This window comes from Pongo abelii, chromosome 2 (genome assembly GCF_028885655.2).
Source record: "Pongo abelii isolate AG06213 chromosome 2, NHGRI_mPonAbe1-v2.0_pri, whole genome shotgun sequence".
NCBI classification, from domain to species: domain Eukaryota; kingdom Metazoa; phylum Chordata; class Mammalia; order Primates; family Hominidae; genus Pongo; species Pongo abelii.
The window spans coordinates 22297615-22317069 of record NC_085928.1 but is presented as its reverse complement, the minus strand read 5'-3'; the positions used below and the strand labels follow the sequence as shown (position 1 = coordinate 22317069).

The following is a 19455-nucleotide window of genomic DNA, read 5'->3' as shown; positions in this document are numbered from 1 at the left end:
TTACTGTAATGAGATACTTGGCCCAGGATGAGAGAAAACTAATGTTTCCTTTCTTATGCACAATGTCCTCATTTGTTACATGCATAATACCCAGTCTGGCTATTTTCCTTCCTATGAAAGATTATTAGAATATAGTTCCACATTTAGGTTTTATATTATAAACAAGGAAACAACCCCAGCTATGTCAATGTCCTTAGTGTAATTTGAATGTGTCCCTTCTCTACACTGCTATAAAGTTTTGATCAGAAGAAATTTACAGACCGAGTCCAGAGTCCCTGTATTCTAGCAGTTTTGGGTTTAGAAATGAAGACGGTAGAATGATAGTTCTGAGAAGTAATGAGAATACAGAGACCAAACTAGAGATAACAAACAGCTGCTGTTTACAAACAGTGCTGGGCACAGCGCTAAGTGAATATTAAATTTTTATTTAGAATAAAGGTTAGAGTTGAAAGAGATTTTAGAGATGTCAACCGATTCCCTCACTTTCAGGATGAGAAAACCAAGACTCAGAAAGGTTAAATGACTTGCCAATGTCTCACAGCTTTATTTGTGGCCGAACTTGGGGTTAGAACCCAATTCTCCTGACTCCCAATTCAATACACCTTCTACCTCACTTTAAAGTTGTCAGTTTGTCTTAGATGATGAGGAAGCAGTACCAAGAAGACACTTGGAAGTTGATACAACAGGCACATGAGCCCTTAAAACTCCTTCCTGTTGTTTTTTTTTTTTTTTTTTTTTCCTTAGGTAGATTAGTGCATTTAAAGCCTGAAGTTAATTTGATCTAAAATTTTTATAAGTCTTTGCAGAAAGCTCACTTGTTTCCTGAAATCATCTCCTTGATAATTTTTTATGTAACAGTTGTTCATATTGTAGGAATGATATATATGTCATCCTGTTACATGCGTCAGGCACTTCAAAAAGACTCCAAGAGAACATGCCTGAGAAAGATAACTCCCAATTAAAAATGATTCAGTCCCTCACTTGCAATATTCAGGATAAATGTATGGAAACATTAGGCTACCAGATAAAGAAAAGGTAGTTATTTCTAGGGTGACTCAGCAAGACATTTCTCAAGGATATAACATTTTTTATATTGCACAATTTCTTAGAATCCAGATGGCAAGCTTTCCCACTGCTTTTGTTGAATGGAAAATAAAAACTGAGTAATATTTTGCTCATCAAGGTTTAGGTCACTTCCTTGGAGCTATTTAAATAAGACATCTTAGATGGTGAGAAATGAGTAAAAAGAAGATAGCTGGGAGTGGATACAGCAGACATGTAGCCCTTAAAACCTTTCCCTCTCTCTTTCCCTTGCTTTGGGGTCAGGTGAGACAACTACAGCAACAGTTGGGACAATCTCCACTTAGATCCTGAAAGACCAAAGAGGTGACTTGAGCAGGATATAAACCTTGAACTGTTCCTGTGGGTCTGCTTCCTTTGGCTAAGGCAACCTTGTATTTGGAGCTTTAGTCGTAATTCTTCCCATTCTGAACTGTGAAACGTTTTGGTTTTTATTTATTTTTATTTGATTTTTTTTTTTCCTTAAGAATCATAGGTTTAGCAGTAGTTGGGCACTGCATGAAAAATGAAGTTTACATAGTTTATATTATGTACATAAACTAGTGATTTACATTGATTTACACATGATTGGTGCCTAATTTATTAATCAGCACGCAGCATGTAAATGCGCTCAAAAGAAATCAAGGTTTAAAATAAGTTTTCCATAATATTCATAAACATTTTCGCTGGTGTAAATGTTAAACCTAAACCCAATGTTAACACCAGCTTCCTTGCCAAGAGAAAAGTGAGATGTACATTCTGGGTGAAAACAAATTCTTTCCTAAATTTTGGTTGGCGACATTTGAACAGCATAGCTACATGCAAATGAGAATAGTTTACTTCTTTTCTGCTAGTATGCACATAAATGTAAACTCCATTTTGCATTTAGTGAGATGTTTACAGATATTATGCCAACCATGACGGAAAATTTACATCACTGAGGCAAATGCAGTCTTTGGAGAAGAAATATTCTAAACATTTAAGCAAGGAGGAGGCTTCTTAAACTGCATTTTTGTTTCTTAATTCAGGGTCTTATCTCACCATATTTGTGGTATGTTTCACATTTGTCTTCAAAATATTAATAGTTTATGTAGGTCAGATATAGCATTGTACTTACATTTCTCTTAAAAAATGATATCGGTAACCAAGACTAAATGCAGGCTAAAAGTTTATGAGGATAAAAAGAAAAATGAGGACATGGTTAATCCCATTAAACATAGTCTATAAGCAAATTTGTTTTTGGTAAATAATTACAAAATGGAAAAAGTGGGGCTCTATGTCTTTCTACATGAGCATAGATTTTTTTTCTAAACAACCAAATTCAGTACTTTTCTTCCTTTTAAGTTCAAAACATTATTCTTAATTTGTCTTATAATACATACATTATTGTAAATATAGCATCTATAAAGATAAAAAATACACACACATATATATTATTGTTTTCCACAAATAATTCGAGCCCTGCAAAGAACAAAATGAAAAATTCAGGGAGAATAGCCAATAGAAACAGTGAAACCACAACCAACTCAGGGATGGAATCTGCGACTCTGGAGGATTCAAGAAGCTCACAACTTGGTAAAGTAATAACTCAAACAATTTCATGCTGAGGAGTTTAGCTTTTGTGTGCAAAGGAGGTAAGTCCATTTTTGGAGGAGAAACAGATTTTTGTTTGGTCCTCCAAGAACGTGAAAATCACGAGTACTTTTACAAGGTCTCTATGAGTAGCCCCAGTAGTCTGACTATGTAGTAAAAAAATGCCCATGGCAAGCGAGAAGTCTGTCTGACTTGGAAGAGAAGGCAAAGGTCAATGGGGCAGTCCTTCCTGAAAGAAAACCCATCTGCTTTTCTATAAGCCTTAGTTCTTTTAAGACATGGGGATTTCATGTCTCAAAACAAGCAAGACTTTTTATCCAACAAGACAAAACCTTTGCTCAACAATTGCACAGAGCATAATTACAATTCTGCAGTTGTAAAGCCCTGGATAGTTCTCATTCTTCAGGAAGCACCCTGGGTCAAAGTCATTTCTGTTTTTGTTAACTGAAAGTTGGGTCTAAGGATTTCGTTTTACGAATGGTGGAGTTTTACTTTGTATACAAAGGATATTAAATATATTAGCCACTCAGATTAATTGATGAATTTCACTCCTCTCAGTATATTATTTCCAACCAGTTGGTGCTTTTCAGTGCAGGGTTTCAAACTTTGATTACCAAGGGACAAGATTCTTGAAGGAATTTATTCCAATATGATTAACTAAATTCCAAGAAGTCTTATGTTGAGATTCAATGATTTCTTGGTGTCAGTCCTCTGGCCCTACCTTTCCCTGAGCTTTCTCTAAACTATATTTTCCTCCATTGTTCACACTGCTTAGGGAACACTTTCAATCCTATGAGATTTCTGGGGACAATGTTTTCTCTGAAACAGGAGCCAGAAGCAAATTTTTAAAATTCCCAGATCCTGCTAGAGACATAGGCAAACACCACATTTAAACATATGTTTAATTATGTTTAATATATGGTCCATTATATTAAAACCAAGGGAACAAATGGTGCTGACATGGCAGACATTTATTTCAATGGAGAAGTTCCTCCCATGAAACTAAGACCTTGTCCTCATGATAAAGTGGAGACAATAAGAAAGCCAGGTATATAATTAAGGCCTGTGACATGCCATGGGGATCTGTTCCTGAAGCTAATACTAACATCCAACTTCTAACAACATCCAACTTAACTCCTTCTACTTTTCTCTTCCTGTATATCTTTAAATTAGCATGCACTTTTCTAAAGCCACACACTTAAGTGTGTGACTGCCTCTTCAATTTTGGGGGAATGCTTATTATTAAAGATGATACCCTTTATTCTTGAACTAAGAAGACCAAACTGTTAAGAGAAATACCTGATTGTCAATAAACTGATGCTGCATAGGAATATGGCTCACCTTCCCTATATTTTACTAGCTACCTTCTTGGATGAGAATTTGTTTTCTCCCCTATGTCAGAATCTGCTATAAACACTCTTAACCATCCCCAAGCTGAATTTTCCCTTGTTTCAAGTCTAAACTGCAAAATCATGAAAGAAGGCTGTGATAAGCTTCTAAAACAAACAATATAATCCCTTAGAAGAAATAAACAATGCTACTTAGATCTTTCTCCCTCCTTCCTTCCTTTCCTTTCCTTTCTCCTTCCTTCCTTCCTTCCTTCCCTCCTTCTTTCCTTTCTTTTTTTCCAGTTACAAAGTTTCTTATTTTATATCATGGAACAGCTATTTACAAGGTTCCAACTTAATGATGTACCATATTTGGCTCTGCAAGATTACATTCAAATATAATCTCAAAATAATTCTCTGTCCTCTCATGAACTGAACCACTTTCAATGCTTACTACTGTGTAAGTGAGAGCAAGGGGTGGTTTTCTGACAAAGATATCTACATGCAGAGAGCCAGCTCTCTCTGCAAGACATTTCCTAAGAAATCCTTCTGGCGATGTGGTAACACCAACCTTTGTGGTACTCATAAATTTTCTGTCTAAATTTATTACAAGTTGCCCAGCAATTTTGGTTAAGGACCTAGATCACATTTCAGTGTTAATGTCAAGATGACTCTTATAGATGTAAATTTAAATAGAGCAGGGAAGATGAATATCATGCAATTCTTAGCACCCTGGCATAGGATAACAGTGGACCACCATGAACAGTGGTGCTGCAAACACCATCAGTGAAACAGAACAGGGATTATGCAGGCAACCAAATAAAACATTAACCTAGAACACTGGGAAAAACATCTGCAGAGGAGCACAAGGAGTGAACTGCTTTTCATTATGGCCAGTGCTCTGTATTAGAGCTCTGACAGTATCTCCAGAATATGGTAGGAGCCTGGGCATCTGTTGACTTTTTCTGCCTTGCTCACTTTCACTGTATTTTATCTGAAATAGGAAACAATCTCTGCTCAGGGGAATTCATGGGACAAATGTTATTTGAAGATTAGGGAGGAGGTAAAACAGGGCTGCTTAGGATCTCCAAGTGGTTCATCATTCTTCCACTGGGAGTTGAAACTTGGAGACCTTCCTGTTTCTGGGGATTTACTCAACACATGCTGCTCATTTTCACAGTGGAGCAGGGCCCACCCTGTTAAATGCCAGAAATATATGAATCCCTCTGACTCATGAAATGAGAGTAAAATCTGAAATTTTCTCTCCTAGGTCACCTCATCCACGTCATAATTCCTTATACTGTTTGCTTACCCCATCGATAGTAGGCACTTTCATTTACAGTGATATTCTGAGTGACTCCCCACTCGGTTCTGATGATGGGACTAGGAGGAATATGGGGTCCTGCCCTTGGAAGGGGCACAGCTTGGTTTGAATACACACTGATGCCATGTGACAGCCATGGACGGGGGGAGGACTCTGCTCCTTGCCTCTTTCCCCGCCATCTCCCCCAGCAACTTGTTACAGCCGCATCTCACAATTACAATGCAGGACAGTATCTACAGCACAATGAGTCTATGTACACATGGACCATTCCCTTGGCATGCTTTAGAGAGAGACACACACACGCTCACACACATGTACACCCACATGAGAGCGAAAGACTTGAGCACACACGCACAGCGGAGAAAATTAAAATGGCACTTCCTAGCATTTGCGGCATGACTAGTGCTCTGGGGAGGGGGTGGGGGTGAGGAGAGGTGAGGGAGGAAAGGTGGGTAAAAAGGGAGTATCTAGGTTGGGTGTGGGGGAGATAGAACGCACTGGAGGGAGAGGGGATGATCTCTAAAGTTGGAGAGATAGTGGAGGAAGGAAAGCCAGAGAAAGGCTCAACGTAACATTCCATTGATAGTCTGAAGTGGCTACAAGTCAGCTCAAATGAAAAATAGAATTAAAAGGTTATGGAAATATAAACACCAAAGGCAAGACCTTATTTTTTTCCCCACAGATGAAAAAAGATGAAGGAAGGAAGGATAAAGTGTGTGTTGGGGGCTTAATATCCATCTGGTTCTTCTCTTATTTTTATAGCATCTGGATGTCCTTAGTGTGATGTAGTCTTTACACAGCATACATTTGCTTAGTAGATATAAACATATCCCAGCAGAACCTTCTCCATCCTGAATGATACATAAATTTTTAATGATGGACTGTAAAATTGTTTTAAATGTTGTATTTTCTTCTTCATTTTCTTATTTCCCCCTTCATGTATAAACACACAAAGTTGTGAAATAAACGGTCTCCCCCATCTCTCTCTCTCTCTCTCTCTGTCTCTCTCTCTCTCTCTCTGTATTCTGTGTGACGCATTTTTGTGTGTTTTTTAAATTATTTTTAAATTTTTATTCTATTAACATTTGCTGAGAAGGCAGAGCAGAGATGCTGCCAGCAGCCACAGTGGTACGGCCAGACTGATGGATCCATTTATTCCTCTCACCGACCCAGGTCCTGTAGAGCAAAAGAGGAGAGAGAAAAAGAGAATGAGTTACATGGGCCCACTGTATGTTATAGCTGACTGCTGATGGTATCAGAGATAAGATCTGGCCGGGTACTAGCATCTCAAAGTTACTGCACTTACGTGCAGCCCAAGAAGGGCTCAAAACCTTTCTAAATCCTTCTCCTCCTTGGGCTACAAGTATCCTAAGGGGCATCATTGCCTGAAACACTTCTAAATACAAAATGCTCTTGCCAGATAAGTCCTTACACTGGCTATTACTAATGCGTCTGATGGTACAGCAGGCTCCTGTTCACCCAGCCTCCTCCTGTTGGCCCTGCCTGAAGTGGCCCTCTGGGGCCAGCACTCATTAAGGTTCCAAGCATTGGTGAGGGTCCTTCAGCAGTCAGACAAGGGTCTTCTGGCCAATTCATCACGGCATCTCCACCAGTAAAGCATGGAACCAATCCACGCCTCCCTCTGTCCTGAGGGAGAGGCAGTAATTACTTATTTGCTAATGGGGAGGGGAACTGTTTTAAAGTAATGCTTATGGCTAGATGGTACCTTGGCAAGGGAGAAAATAAGTCAATACATCTTAAAATCTTAAGAGGCAGCAAAGGATCAACTCCTCCAAACTCTTCATTTGTCACTTTAAAAATCAAAAACAAAAACAAAGACGATAACAACAAAAATAAACAAACACACCTAGAGAGGTTGAGAGGCAGGTCCAAACCATGAGCAGAACTGAGATTTGAACTCACCCAGATTAACCTGGAATGGCAATCCGTGTTTCCTGTTGCCACCTTACTTTTCCCAATATAGACACAATTTGGGGGATGTGGGTGTGGGTCTGAGAGGGGAAATAGGATGGATAGGAAGCTGGAGAAGGGGCTTATGTGTTCATAAAAGAGAGGATTGGGGAGGAGGAAATCAGTGGTCTGGCAGAAGAGCTTATCATCTCTGCCTTGCTTGTTCCATTTTCTGCTTTTGTATAGTTCTGCTCATATTCCATTAAAGTGAAAAAATAGTATTTTTCACTACAGGGACTTTTGGATTTAAGACTACATACTTAAACAATGATGTTCAAAAGAGAAACTGGTGTGACTGTAATTGTCAGTCACTTAAAAATTTTGAGAGTGCATATGAAGATGGATTATGTGTGAGTGTGTATGTGCGTGTGTGTAAGACTATGATGATTTGCAGGTATGATGGAAGCATCCCCTGGTATGTGAATTTTTCCAAAACTGTTTACAAACATACCCAATTGGAGATAGGATAACAGGGAAAAATGCCAAATTCTGTGGTCTCCTAATCTATGCTTTATGTAAATAATAAAAGCAACAACGACAATAAAAACAAAACCACAATTATACAGCACTTACTACACGATTTTGTCACAGCTGCCTCATAAATATAAGCACACAACCATGCTATAAGGTAGATACTATGATGAAACCTGTTTTACAGTGAAATGATCGAGGCACAGGGAGATTAGATGCACTGTACAAGTTTACACAACTTGTAAGCAGAGGAGCTGGGGTTTTTACCCAGGTATCTGGCTCCAGAGTCTTTGCCTGTCAGTACTACACAGTAAAGGGGTGCCTGTAAGTCTCCTGTCAACATTCAGCAAATTAAACTTGGGTTTGATTAAAATGGTCAGCACAAACAAAAACAAGGAGACAACTACTATCATTGCAAAGAAGATTTTTGATAGGAGAGTTTTGGCTAGAATACCTTCTTGAGAATATTAAAAACATCACCTAATATAAAAATATGAACATATACAAACTTTGATCAGCATACAGTATAAAATGAGCTGTATTATGTGGAAATCTATGGAAACACAGAATAAAGATTCAATAAATTAATTATCTAATTTTCTGAATTGTTGTAGGATCATATTAACAAAAGACACCATAGCCACCTTCAGGTTCATGCATTTCATGAGGAATTAAGGTACAATGAGATTCTGTATCTTGCACGAAAGCACCCAATTAGTAATTGTTGACCAGGTGCTTAAATTCAAGTGTCTTAAGTCAGCTCAAGGCCTTTCCTAATCCACTTCTATGTCTCCTACTCCCACCCTTTTTGGACTTTTGGGACCTTCAAGCTCTCTTAGTGGCAACTTCCCCCAGGGCTTCTGGGCTGGTAAGAATGTTACTTTCCTAACCTTTTAGTCTTTCTATGTACACTAGATGGCAAGAGCTCCTTGGCATGTTTTGTTGTATTTGTGTATTGATGAGGTTTTCAAAACAGAGAAAAACTACACAAAAATTAAAGCCATAGAGGGTTAGGCAAACAATACTTGTGTTTGCACCAGAGATAGTGTAAAACAAAAGGTTTTCAGAAAGGGTCCAATTCTGCTGATTTCCTTAATCTCATTTTTAGTGCAAGGACAGGCTAGATTATCTTGTAGACATCCTGGAGCTGAGTGATATCTTGGGAAGGTTAAGACTAGTCTTATCATTTTATTTGACAGTGGTAAGTATTTGAGAAAGCCAAAATTCCATTATTGAAAAATATATTGCAGAATATATGAACCTAGATAAACATGTTCGCATATAACATTCTTGATAATACATGTATACATACACATACATACAAAGTATATGTTATATACTTACTCATATAGGCACATGATACACACGCATATTATTGATCTTTTACAAATAATTCACGATTAGCTGTTATTTTCACATGCTATTCTATGTTATAATGAGGAATCTCATTATAACTGTTAATAATCTTTAATTTTAACCATCATAATAATATTATATACAGTCATATGCTACATTACATTTCAGTCAAAGATGAACCATGTATACAAAGGAGGTCCTATAAAGTTATAGCACTGTATTTTTACCATACCTTTGCTGTCTAGATAAGTTCATATACACAAATACTTACCATTGCCCATAGTATTCTCTATAGTAACATGCTGACAGGTTTTTAGCCTGGGAATAGGCTATACCATATACACTAGATGTGTAGTAAGCTATATTATCAAGGTTGGTGTAAGTATATTCTATGATGTTCACAAGAATGAAGTCACATAATAATGCATTTCTCAGAATGTATCCCAGTCATTAAGTGATGTATAAGTATATTTGAAACTTATTTTGTGCATCAGTTAAAGATATCTTCATCTCTATCAATTATTATTTATTAAGTGCTCTCATATAGCTATTTAGTGTACTTACATGACTTACTCTTTTCATAATTGGGTTTGAGAGTAAATAAATAGGCTTAAAAATACAAGGGTAAATGGGTGGTAGTTGGGAAATCATCACAAGTGTGTATGCAATTATAGATATATGTGACTGCATAGGAGACTACTTCAGTTAATGGCTATTTCAGGGAAGAATAATCAGCAAAATCATTAATTATGTTTTACTTCAGAGTTATGAAATTTCTGCTTATTTGTGGAAATGCAAATGATAAATCTTATTTCCCACACCAGATGGCCAAGCTCAGCAAGTGCTTTCATATACTGACAGATAAAATGAAAGCAAGAGTCTGCAAACATAAATTAGCCTTAAGAATAGATGGGCAAATAGAACCACAATTCAAATTTTGCTATGTCTTTTTCATATAAGAGACAAAAATCATATTTTAGTATCCAACCACATTTTATATATGTGTTATATATGTGCACACCCACTGATGTATGTGGTATCTGGTAAACATTCAGTAAATTGTATTATTACTAATCCAAATGCAGAAGTTTGGATTACAGAAAGAGATGAAATACCAACCTGAATCAAAGGCATTGATTTGTGAAATGGGTCAAGGCTTTTAATGTTGACTCAAGGAACAAAATTCAGCTGCAGCAGGACTGCAAATCATAAGTCAACATGCCAGGTCAAGGTTCTCAACCCCAAGGTGGAATAAGTTAGATTCTGTGTCCAGGTGAATGCTGGACTGCATTTTCCCATAACAATGAAAGAGAATTTGTGATTAAGGGCAAGATTGATAAAACATTCTGAAACTGAGGGATATGAGAATTTTTTTGGCAAGTCTCTAGACTATAAATTTGATTCAGGATCTGGAGCCAATTGATTTGTCTTTCAGTAAAATCTCAAGTAAAGGACCAGGTGATTTTTCAACACCTGTTTTAGCGTATTATTAGCGACACTTTGTAATTCAAATCTGGTCAGTGGTTTTCTGTTGCTCCTCCTAAGAGCCCATTTCTTGGATTTAGGACTAAATTCATTCAAAGGGGTTGTCAATTATGCTTTCAGTGATGCTTGGGTATTCCTTTCAGCCACTAAGAAATCAAGATAAATCATAATTTTATTCCAGTTCGTAGTTCAGCCATACGAGAAAAAAAGCCAGAGGAGTTAGAGTTTGAATTCTCTTAGAATTATTAAGGGCTGATTGAGTGACTGAAAATAGAACAAAATTCTAAACAATTTGTAAAACACTTGTTTAACAAAGGAGAACAGTAATCTACACAATCTCCTAAGAATCTGCTTCCCGTATCATCTAGCCCAGCCGACTAAGACATGTTCGTATCCTGGGAAGACATATTTAAAATGAAGCCTGATAAAATTGACTTTGGCGCCACCTGCTGTCCATTTTCTGCCAGTACAGCTTCCTCGGGGTGAATGAACTGGGGATTAAAGCTCAGGCTGGAGCAAATTAGAGGAGGGGAAATACGGTAGTCCCCCCTTATCAGTGGCTTTGTTTTCTGCCGTTTCACTTACCTGAGGCACATACAATACAATAAGATGTTCAGAGAGAGAGAGAAAGAGAGAAATAACATTCACATAACTTTTATTACAGTATTTTGTTAGAATTGTTTTATTATTATTGTAGTTAATCTCTTACTGGGCCTAATTTATAAATTAAACTTCATCATACGTATGTATTCGAAAAAACATAGTGTATATAGGTAGGGTTCTGTACTATCTGCAGTTTCAGGCATCCACTGGGGTCCTGGGGTCATATCCCCTGCGGATAAGGGGGAACTACTGTATTGATGTTTTCTTTGAGTAATGGGTCTTAAAATCAATTGAATGTGAGCTTTTCCTACATTTTCTTTAGCTCTTTATGCATTTTCTCTACTCTCTATAAAGTGAGATTTTGGTAATACTTTCACATTAAAGTCAGAATCATTGCATCTTTTTCATCAACACAGCAGCAAGTATTTTGGCATACATTTTTTAGAAATTTTAGTCCAATACATAGAACTTCTGGTGACACTGGCAGTTTATATTGTCTTTGAAATAAAAAAAAAAAATGCTATGCTTTATTTTCTCAACCACATATCAAAGCCATAATGCATCACATATAATACTAGCCACTTAAGATTAAAACGTAATTGGTAATCATAGCATTGGGGAGAAAAGAAGGGCTGAAAGGGACAATATTTTATGCCTTCTTGAAGGCCTCAAATGATCCTGTTTCCAAGTATATATTCATGGCGGCCTCTTCCCTGTTGCCTTCAGTGAGGACCTTCTAGCACTGGCCATAAACACGGTGCTGGCCCTTTCTTGGGAGTAAGCAATAACGTGTCCATAATCTCTGTGGCTCTTGATCACTGGTGGGACATAAGTTCCACAAGAATAGATTTCCACAATTGAGAGTGATCTTGGTTGTCACACCCCTCTGAGACTCAGAGAGGAAGATGCCTTCATATGAGACAATTATAATCATGTAGATGACCATCAGGAAGTAAAGAGGGTGGGGTCTGGCCACATAGGTGCTTCTGTGGTTTTGGTCTGGGGATAGGCACTGTTAGGGACTAGCATTTATTGGACTTGTAAAGACAGCACCTCAGAGTTGGTAACTACTTGCATTTTAGGGTCTGTTTTATGAAGCCAACAAGTGAATGTAAAATAGGCCCTGCATCTCTTCTGAGAGCCCTGTCACTGGGCAGTGAGCATTTCCAAAATTGCAGCTCTGTCAGAATGAACCATGAATACTTAAGAAAGGGAAAGTAGGAACAAGCAGTAGGGCAAAGCATAACTTGCCCTGTTCCAGGGATTTAAAAATAAATTACTGTCAAGAGCAATATAATGGTCATGGGTTTGATCAGGAACTTCTTGTAAATGAAAAAGTTCACAATTTGGAAAAAATAGTGCCAGATGTGTTATGGAAATTGTTATCACAAATTATTCCACAGAAACTCAAGTATATAAGACAACAATATATTGCTGTGAAATCTTAATTTTGACATATGGAAGGTAACCAAAAATAAGAATCATACCTTTTTGCTTGAAGTGCACGGTGGTACCAATTTCTAAAATAAGAAACATTAAGCAAAACAAAAACAAATAAAAAATCTTTATCAATTAAGAAGAAACACAAAGGTAGTCTGATACTCTCCACTGAAAGGAGAATAAGAGAAAAGGAGGAAAGAACATTTTAATAGGAAAGAATATTGGTAGAGATGGAAAGAAAGGCAAATGGAAAGAGTTTGTGTGGTTGGAACAAATGTTGTGCAGTTGGAGGTGGCAAAAATGATTTGCAGCTTCAAATACCTGATGCTACATTGTATGTACGTAGACAAGTTCAAGAACTCTGAGTACGGAATGTAAAGGTACTCGACTGCAATTTAGTGGAATAATAGAATGTGTCTGATCCATAACTTTGTCCTACCATTTTGCCCTGGTTTATTCCACCCAAGCCAACTGGCCGTCCTGCTCTTCTTCCAACAGATCAAGTCTATTCCAACTTAAAACCTTCACACTTGTTTTTCATTTGCTTGGAATATTCTTCCCTTAGATCTTTGTGTTGATCACTTACTCACTTCATTCAGATTTCTGCTGAAATGACACCAACTCGAAAAGGACTCCTCTCATCATCTTGTTAAAAATAGCATCTTCTGTTATTTTCTCTATTCCTTTACCCTGCTTTACTGATCTAAATAGCACTTACCTGTAACCTGACATCATGGTATGCATATACTTTTTGCCTATTTATAGTTTTGTCTTCTTCATTAGACTATATGCTCCACGAGGGCAGCAACAGTGTGTGCCTTCTCAAATACTGTATCCCTAGTGCTTAGATTAGAGCTTGGCAGGTAGTGGATATTCAATAAATATTTGTTTAATTTATAAATAAGTCCCAGGGTCAGAAGAGCTCAGGTAGGTTAAATATTTGGTTTTTCTTTTAAGTATCTTTATCAAGTAAACTACAATGCTCTTAGGTCTTTGGAAGCAAATATGTAAAACTTCTATAGGATACCACTTTGAAGCTCAGGAACAACTTAGCGGGTGCTCAGATAGAAGAGCCCAAACTGCTGGTGGAATACAGAACCTGTCTTTTTGTCCTTGAAGCCCATCGCTTGCAGTTATTTCTATTTAACAAATGCAACATACTGCAAGTTCATGCAGAAGCCAGCACTCACCCTGGAAGTGAAGCCAGGTTCTATTAATATATAAAACAATGGTCTCTAGCTGTTGACGACTTTCTGTATATGTCTCATCATCTAACCACTGATGTTTTAAGTTGTGTATTAAACATACTGCCACTTGTTTCCTTTCATAATACCAGCTTTGACATCTTTTCTTTGGGATCAACATATTGCATTACAAACTATTGAAAGGCAGTGTGGAGAATATGTTCATGAAAACATGAGGAAACTGAGGCCCAGAGAGATCATTTGCAAAGTGAGAGTCAAAGCTGAGACTGAAATTTAGGGCTCCCACTTCTCTAGACAGAACCTAGTCCATTATTCCACAATACCCCTTTGGCAGTTTTTATGAAAGCAATGCCTGTATGACTCAAGAGGTGTCACTGGGATATTTAAATGATTCAGTACTGGCTGGAAAGGTACGACTCTTTTGCAAAGTACAACTTTCCTTCTTTCTTGCATCAAGCCTCTTAGCTTATTATGGTAAGAATTTTTAAGAACCCCTTAAGGCTACAGAGCGATGCTCTTTCCTAAAAGAGGCCTCAATCCTCAGTGAGGCCATCTTCAGTTAAAGAACACTAAGTTTCTGGTACACAGGCCTCATGGGAATGATTTCAAGCAATTGTTCAGAAATCCAGACAGGTAGGAAGCCCAGTGATTCTGCTGAAAGCTTTCTCTCAACCTCTCTTTGCGTCAGTTTCATCATCTCTAAAATGAGTTTACTTACATGTACCTTATAAATTTGTGCTATGAATTAGATCAATGAATCAACATACTATACTTACAATGGTGCCAGACACATAAATGCTCAATAAATGAAAGTTGTCAGTTTTGTGGTAAAAATCCTACTAGACAGGATTATTAGTGCAATTTTAGTGGAGAGAGAAAAATACATCTTAACAAGTAAGTCATGGCATCACAAGTCCAAAGAATTTATATATATATATTTTTTTATGTATATATATTTTACATATATATATTTTATGTATATATATTTTACATATATATATTTTATGTATATATATTTTACATATATATATATATATAAAACTGCAGCAATATGATGAACAAACACTGGGAGATTCCAGCACAAAAAAAGTGATTGGAGGCCGGGAGCGGCTAACGCCTGTAATCCCAGCACTTTGGGAGGCTGAGGAAGGTGGATTACCTGAGGTTGGGAGTTTGAGGCCAGCCTGGCCAGCATGGTGAAACCCCATCTCTACTAAATTAGCCCAGCGTGGTGGCACGTGCCTGTAATCCCAGCTACTTGGGAAGCTGAGGCAGGAGAATCACTTGAACCCGGGAGGTGGAGGTTGCAGTGAGCTGAGATCAGGCCCTTGCACTCCAGCCTGGGCAACAGAGCGAGACTCCATCTCAAAAAAAAAAAAGAAAGTGGCCGGGCTCAGTGGCTCACGCCTGTAATCCCAGCACTTTGGGAGGCCGAGGTGGGCGGATCACGAGGTCAGGAGTTCGAGCAACACGGTAAAACCCTGTCTCTACTAAAAATACAAAAAATTATCTGGGTGTGGTTGTACGTGTCTGTAATCGCAGCTACTCGGGAGGCTGAGGCAGGAGAATTGCTTGAACCTAGGGGGTGGAGGTTGCAGTAAGATTGCACCACTGCACTCCAGCCTTGCGACAGAGTGAGACTCTGTCCAAAAAAAAAAAAGAAAAAAAGTGACAGGAAAGCGGATTGATTAGGGCACATTTGGATCAGGAAAAGTCTAGCAATGTGCCTGCATTAACCTGTCACTGGCATAGGTGTGGGTAAGAATCTACATGTTCTAATGGATTCTAGTGGATCTCTTCGGAAACAGATGCTCCCCTATGAATCAACTAGAGAAAGTTGATTACAAGAAGCATATAAAAAATTCCCAAATATTCTACTCTGTGAAGCTAATATCAGAAAAATTCAGATATGAAATATACATTTGCTTGAAATATCTTTAAAAAGCAAAACAGGTTGCCAGTTAAATGTTAAGTACTCCTCCCTATGCCTGTAATAAATCAACTTCTTTGTGAAATCCTAAAGATCTTAACACTTGGGATTCCATTTTTCTTTAGGAAAAGAGAATAGAATGCTTATTTTGGACTTCTATTTCCTACCCATCACCTTCTGTAGGAGCAGAACATTCTGAGCACATTTTTGAAAATGTGGTTATGTGTTGCCATCTTGTGGTAATACTAAGACATGCTCCTATGTGCTGTCCAAATGAATCACCTTTGTCCACGAGGTGGCAACAGTGGGAGAAAGAAACACTTTTTTTTTTTTCCAGTGTCAGGCCAGGCATGAAATATTACTCTTCAAGAGAGGACTTTTGTTGTTATAGACAGAATTTTTTTTGCATTTAACATCTAAAAATTATTTTTACTTTTCTAGTGAAAACGCAATCTCACGTTCGTGAATCAGACTGCATTGCCAGGGATATAAGTTTTGCAGAGATTTCCAGGGCACCATGCTTAGAACACAACCTGGAACCTGTGATTTTTATGCCTTTCAGGAAAACTTCTAACTAAATATTAATCTTGCTTCAGCAAATACACTCAACAAATAAGTATGGCAGTGAAGGTACAAGGTATAATAGAGAAAGGTAAATCGACTGAAGCAATGCAAAACACAACACTAGGAGATTCTAGTATAGAGAATGTACTAGGCTTTCTCTTGAGAACCTTACCATCATATGCTTAGATCTTAGCTCCTGATGAGGTGGTAGAAGGAGACAATGGGGGAATGATTTAATATTAGGAAAGGCAAAGCCTTGAAACATTTATTTAAGCTAATCTGTCGTTGATTTTTGACTTTCAGATTCATTACACCCAGCCACATTAGCCTGCACCATTAAAAACATTGATTAAACCTCTCTTATTGGCATAGACAATATATCTGCCTTGTTCACTACTGTATCCTCAGCTTGGTATTTCTCTAGCACAGAAGAAGGGTCCAGTAGATATGCTGAACAAATACCTGAATGCATAAATAAATAAGTGAATGAGAGACTGAATGAATCAATTAATACCTCAAGTGTTACCCCAGTTAAGATTCTAGAGAGGGGAGATTCTATTTTCTTTTTAGAACCATGGTGCCTGAACCCAAGGTGAGATTATTGTTGGGAATTCACAGTTACTTGAAGAGTCACATGGGGCCAGGAGATCCTTGCCTTATTTCCCAAATCCTGACAGGTAGAACATTTTCTGGAGGGCTCAGCTTTATTTTAAAACACCTTCATGACTAATAAAAATGTCAACTTTAACAAATAAAAACCCAAGTTTCTTTTGAAGATTTATTCTTCCTCTTACACTTTACTATGATCTCTTACTCTCATCTCTCACTACGTGACATGATTTTTTTCTCTTTCTCTGTCTCTCTCTCTCCCCCTCCCTCCATCCACATCCCTGAAAAAATTCAACTGAGTGTTGCAAAGATGAAAGATGCTCCATTGGAAACTCTACAGTTTATAGTTTGGGAACTCCCTCATTATCTTAGGAAATCTTCATATCTTCATGTGTGGAAAATTTTTGCATTTTTCTTTCTTTGAGTTCTATCTGGGAGATGAAGTGAGGGTACAACACATTCATAAGGAAAACAATTGACGTTTAGTGCGTTGAATCTTGACTTTTGACAACTTTTCTCTAATCCTCTACTTATAAGAGTTCATCCGCATTCACATGTAGGTAATGTAGAGTTTGGGGAGTTTATATTGTTTGCACAGTTGTTCTAATTCTAGGGTATTTACTTGAACACAAATGTCTTATTTTTCAACCTGCTGCACCCATTTGAAAAAGAAAACATTATCTCTATGTGCGTGAACATTGTCTCTATGTGTGTGACATAAGTCTTTCTATAAGGCCAACCCTCTGATGTGCTGCAGGTTTTGAAAATGACATATGAATAATTAATGGCACTTTAAAAATTCTGGGCCAGAGTTAGTAAGAGTGTGTGTTTGCAGAAGTGAGACAGGAAGAGGTCCAAATTCAATAGGGATTTTATCCTCCAGTTCCTGGAAATTGCAGATAGGGGCGGGGTTAAAATTATTAAGAAATGTAATAAAAGAAACAGAGGAGGAGATCATACCTGCTGCTGCTTCCTCACTGATGCCAAGGACCTGAGGCATAACATTTGTAAGATTCTGCCACGGAAATTTATGAATTTTGCCCTCTGACTTTTGTTTATTTATTTATTTATTGGCCAAATTTTTGAAAAATAAAACCTTTATAATTATAGTGGCTTAAAAGGGAGCAATTTTTATTAATTCAATTTTCAAGCCACACTTTGAAAGCTATTAATTTCTTTCTCACAGATTTCTTCACTCAGAGGCTTTAGGGATTAGCAGCTTGTACTCGCAAATATTATTTTTTTCTTTTGCCATAGAAAAGTATTTGCCTTGTGATTCCTATTTGAATTATTAGAGCTTTTGATTTTCTCCCATGTATGATATTCATGTTGTATAAACCTCAATGTCAAATATTTCTAGAATAATGTTTTCTGAGAGTCAGAGTACTCATTCTGGGGCTAGTGAAGTAAGAAAAGAGTCAAAATAGAGAAATGGATTTGAATCCAAACCTTAAGATTCCTCCTATTTTCTTCTTTTCTTTCTTCTTTCTTTCTTTCTCTCCTTCCTTCCTTCTTTCTTTCTTTCTTTCTCTTTCTTTCCTTCTTTCCTTCTTCTTTTTTTTTTTTTTTTGACAGAGTTTCGCTCTTTTTGCCCAGGCTGGAGTGCAATGGCCCGATCTCAGCCCACCACAACCTCCATCTCCCAAGTTCAAGCAATTCTCCTGCCTCAGCCTCCCGAGTAGCTGGGATTATAGGCATACACCACCATGCCTAGCTAATTTTGTATTTTTAGTAGAGAGGGAGTTTCTCCATGTTGATCAGGCTGGTCTCAAACTCCCAACCTCAGGTGATCTGCCCACCTTGGCCTCCCAAAGAGCTGGGATTACAGGTGTGACCCACTGCCCCCGGCCTTCCTATTTTCTTAGTTAATAGGTGGACTATTGCCCTCATGACTAAGAGAATACATCAAACCAGCTGAGAAAACTAAGCAATCTTAGCATGTCATCAATATTTGAAAAAGGAAGTTGGCCTCCCTTAGCTAGATTTGGGCCAGCAAGGAATGCTACACTTTACTTTCAAATACCGCTAAAGGCTTTTCTTCTTTATAGTTGTCTGTGATTAGAAATGGACTTCAGTTTGATGCTCTGTCAGAGTAAATAATGACATAGGCATGAGCAGACAGTACCAGAATACTGCAGCCCTAGACAGATGGTGTTAATTCCTCATTGAATGAATGAATGAAACCAAACTAAAATAATGCTGGTATAATTTCTTGTTGAAAAATGTGAATAAAATATTTGGGCCTCACTCCTTATATCAAATATTCTATAGTGAATAGAATTTGAAAAAAATGCTTAAATTGTCATTGCATTAAAAAAGAACACATCTATTAAAGGGACAATATTAATGTGCCAACTTGGAGAGAGAACATATGAGCCCCCACATCTGAAAGGAGGACCCTTACTGAGGATCCTGGAGGTGCATGAGGGAAATCCCTTGTGAGTCAATATTTGACTTAGACCTGAAAGCACTTTGGGTGTGCACATCACTGTGGAGAGCACCCTGGCCCAGGTAGGA

The 19455-nt window shown here is 37.7% G+C and overlaps 1 protein-coding gene across 3 annotated transcripts in view; it reads right to left on the bottom strand.

Moving 5' to 3' along the window:
• Nucleotides 1-714: 714 nt before the first annotated feature.
• LSAMP (limbic system associated membrane protein) overlaps nucleotides 715-19455 on the bottom strand; it is a 648138-nt gene continuing 629397 nt past the window's right edge. For 2 of the 3 annotated variants that reach the window (XM_024245025.3, XM_054551478.2), the window contains one exon: nucleotides 715-6480. In XM_024245025.3, coding sequence (XP_024100793.1) covers nucleotides 6383-6480 — 98 coding nt within the window. In that variant the 3' untranslated portion in view covers nucleotides 715-6382. Of the gene's footprint in view, nucleotides 6481-12677; nucleotides 12711-19455 lie in introns of all 3 variants that reach the window. The other variant, XM_054551477.2, reaches the window with a different exon arrangement.